We start from the raw sequence: 3770 nt of genomic DNA on the forward strand, positions 1-3770 counted from the left end.
AAAAATCAAAAAGAAATGACAAAAAGAAAAAGATGTAGCTTATATTTTTCACTGCATATTTCTTATCTCCCTTGGCTTACTTAGGCTATATCATAACAATTACACCCTGCAGATCATATTAAACAATTTAGACACTCCTTGTTAATTACGACGTGATTAAATGTTGTAATTACATCACCGATAATGTGGCTTAATTAGCAGAGAGATAAGATAATAGCCTGCTATGACAAGAATATAGATTTTCAATTAAACAGGGCTCATTGTTAAAAAAAATCACTTTTATCCTCATGCATTAGAACCCTTTCTCAAAGCATAGCGACAATGATCGCACCAAGTGCTGCGAAATGGGTTGAAAAGTCTTCTGAGTTATTTTGACATTTTTTTTTCTTTTACATGAATAAAACGTGCAAAATTATTTCTAAAAACACAGGCATTGTTTTTTGTAATTTGCAAATGTTAATATTTGCTTTAACATGTTCCAACTGTAATATTTCTTATTTTTCTTTTTTTTTTTTTTACATTAGTTGTTATCATAAAATCAGAGCCAAACATATGTGACTTCACAATGATACGTGATAAAGAAAAGAAGAAAAAAGTGGAGCTGTCCATGGTTTTAATTTGCTTTCTCGGCTCCCTCTGAGACCCATTGGCTCAAGCTTTGTTAACAATATTCAACGACAAAATATTTTCAGGTACAGTGAGACGGAATTAGAAATTTTAAGAAGCCCCTCATTCCCATTAGAAGTGGTGTTGGTAACGAGGTATTGGTGATGAAGTAGAGTTATTTGAAATAAATGTCTTTTTGCAGACTGCCCATGCGCAGAGTCCCCAGCGGCGGCGGCGGCAGTGGTGGTGTGGCTAATGAAGAATAATAAATCATGAAAGGGTTTTTCAGGTGCAGCTCAGAGGAGTGTGTATGTGAGAGGGTGAGACGCTGAGAAAGAGGGAGGGTGTGTGTGTGTGTGTGTGTGTGTGTGTGTGTGTGTGAAAGAGAGAGAGAGACTGAGTGAGATAGAGAGGCGGAGAGAGACTCAGTCTGCCCTTCGCCTCAGAGCAGAGGCAGTTCGGGTCCCCGCAGCATTCAACGTATTGAAGAGGTACAGTACAGAGACTGTCACCGCCATCACTTCTTACTTACGGTCATCTCAAGACGGAAACTTTTGACAAAAAGCAAACAGGTCAACGAAAGCAGCAACTATCTTGAAGTATTTTTGGAAATCCTAAAAGACGGAGAGAAACTTTGTTTGATTTTTTTCCCCTGCGTCGTCCATGAGGAGCTTTGTCAAAAAAAATATAGGCTATTCATATCGAAGCCAAAAATTAGATCTACACAATACAAGGTGGCGGAAATTGAAGGAGAAAAACAGAAAATATTTTTGAACAGTCGCGCCACAAGTCCACAAAGGAAGAGGTATCGGCTGCGCTCAGTTTCATGGCTCGTTGGTGGCTCTGATATCTCACTTGCCGAAAAAGACGAGACACCTCCACATCGCCGCATGTAATAATAAATAGATGTAACTCAGAGTTGGACCACCGTCTTCAACCTACACTTTATTCGACAGCGACTTGAGATTCCTGCGAAGCAATTGGGCTTCAACTCCCGACCGAGGAGGCGGAGTCTTAACTTATTAAAAGGAACTTGCTGAGGTTTGGACGGCAGCAAATATGATGATGATGTCTCTGAACAGCAAGCAGCCTTTCGCCATGGCTCACACCAGCTTGCCCGAACCCAAATACTCGCTACACTCTTCCTCGTCCTCTACCTTGACTTCCAATGCACCTTCATCGTCCTGCTCATCCTCCCGACACAGCAGCACCATCATCAGCAGCAGCAGCTCGGAGGCGATGCGCAGAGCCTGTCTCCCAACCCCACCGGTACGTATTCTGCATAATCACTGCTTAAAGGCACATTTTGACAGCCCACTTTTTTTTGCTTGATGTTTTTTTCATGTCTTCACAGCAAATCACCCAACACCTCCATATTTTTTTTTTTTGCCTCTGCTCAACTTATGTATTCAGTCGGCTTTGCCTTTCGTATTAATTTTTATGACCTGGGATGTTGCATGTGTCTTGTTTTGTGTGCTCCCTTTTTTAGGATTTCTTTTTTTCACATTCTGGAAATGTTTTAAACCGAGGAGTGGAGGGAGAATTCCCTGCTGACAGTTATGTGTGCATTCTATTTGCAATTGCAGAGCAATATATTCGGAGGCTTGGATGAGAGTTTGCTGGCCCGGGCAGAAGCTCTAGCGGCGGTGGATATAGTATCGCAGAACAAGAGCCACCATCACCCTCCACATCACAGTCCCTTCAAGCCGGACGCAACCTACCACACCATGAACACTCTCCCCTGCACGTCGTCTTCCTCCTCCTCGGTGCCTATTTCTCATCCATCCGCTTTGTCTGGCCACCACCACCACCATCACCACCACCACCATCACCAGCCTCACCAGGCTCTGGAGGGGGACCTGCTAGACCACATCACCCCGGGACTGGCGCTGGGAGCCATGGCAGGGCCGGATGGCTCGGTGGTTTCCACGCCTGCGCACCCTGCCCACATGGCGGGCATGAACCACATGCACCAGGCAGCCATCAACATGGCTCATGCCCACGGGCTACCGCCTCACATGGGCATGAACGACGTGGACGCCGATCCCAGGGATTTAGAAGCCTTTGCGGAGAGGTTTAAGCAGAGACGGATCAAGCTCGGGGTTACCCAGGCGGATGTAGGGTCAGCTCTAGCCAGTCTGAAGATTCCTGGGGTGGGCTCCCTCAGTCAAAGCACCATCTGCCGATTCGAGTCCCTCACGCTCTCTCACAACAACATGATTGCTTTGAAGCCCATCCTGCAAGCGTGGCTAGAAGAAGCCGAGAAATCACACAGGGAGAAACTTAACAAGCCCGAGTTGTTCAACGGCGCGGAGAAAAAGAGGAAGCGCACGTCGATAGCCGCGCCAGAGAAGAGATCACTGGAGGCCTATTTTGCCATTCAGCCGCGTCCTTCCTCGGAGAAAATCGCAGCAATCGCAGAAAAGCTGGACCTGAAAAAGAACGTGGTGCGGGTCTGGTTTTGCAACCAGCGACAGAAACAGAAACGGATGAAGTACTCTGCATGCGTCTAAAACCGCTTTGAACCCCCACCATCGAAAAGACTTGGAACTGTTTAGAGATAATTTGTAACATATTTCCTATCTCACACCCTTTTTTCAATCATCAATGACTTTGTGCTTTGAACTTCGAAAAATTCCTAAAAACGAACAATGACTGAAAATCTCGAAAACACAAGTCACGTCTTTTACTCGCTGAGAGGGAGATGTGGAGTCAAGTAAAGCATCGTTTGACAGAGCAAGTAAGACCACTGTTTCCACACTTACTATGCCTCACCTTTTTAATGTCAACGTAATGTGACTTACAGGACTCTATGCTTTGATTTTAATTTATGATTAATTTCAGATGGCTATCTGACTATAGTTTGCGTTACTCCCCAATGAAAATAGAAATTTTATTTACATACAGCGGGGCTATTTAATTCAAAGCACTTGGTTGGTGTCTATTGGTGTTTCTATTTTTGGCTTATAAGATAAGCTACATTTTCCCCTCTGAGTTCACGACAATGCAGTCTGACATTTATTCAGGGTCCATGGGGGGATTAAGAGGACAACACACAACTTGGTCTTGAGAGCTAATATTAGATTACTGCCAAATAACCTTCTGTAAATGAACAATTTACTTGTCACACACTTCATTTTGTGTCTAAATGTGTAATTAATTTC

At 44.1% G+C, this 3770-nt stretch overlaps 1 protein-coding gene across 2 annotated transcripts; it reads left to right on the plus strand.

Moving 5' to 3' along the window:
* Nucleotides 1–1665: 1665 nt before the first annotated feature.
* pou4f2 (POU class 4 homeobox 2) lies at nt 1666–3119 on the plus strand. Of its 2 annotated transcripts, XM_075464440.1 has the most exons (3): nt 1672–1754; nt 1836–1879; nt 2164–3119. In XM_075464440.1, the coding sequence occupies exons 1-3, from the start codon at nt 1672–1674 to the stop codon at nt 3117–3119; spliced, it is 1083 nt and encodes a 360-aa protein (XP_075320555.1). The 2 variants fall into 2 exon arrangements, with proteins under 2 accessions (XP_075320554.1, XP_075320555.1); XM_075464439.1 differs by having other exon boundaries at nt 1666–1875; nt 2193–3119.
* The last annotated feature ends 651 nt before the right edge of the window (nt 3120–3770 follow it).

This window comes from Odontesthes bonariensis, chromosome 4 (genome assembly GCF_027942865.1).
Source record: "Odontesthes bonariensis isolate fOdoBon6 chromosome 4, fOdoBon6.hap1, whole genome shotgun sequence".
NCBI lineage: Eukaryota > Metazoa > Chordata > Actinopteri > Atheriniformes > Atherinopsidae > Odontesthes > Odontesthes bonariensis.

What these genes read in the sequence shown, in the direction of transcription:
- pou4f2 (XM_075464439.1), top strand. Translation starts at nt 1,666, where the DNA reads ATGATGATGATGTCTCTGAACAGCAAGCAGCCTTTCGCCATGGCTCAC. An exon ending in CCTGTCTCCCAACCCCACCG is followed by an intron (nt 1,876 to 2,192) that starts GTACGTATTCTG and finishes TTGCAATTGCAG; the next exon opens with AGCAATATATTCGGAGGCTT.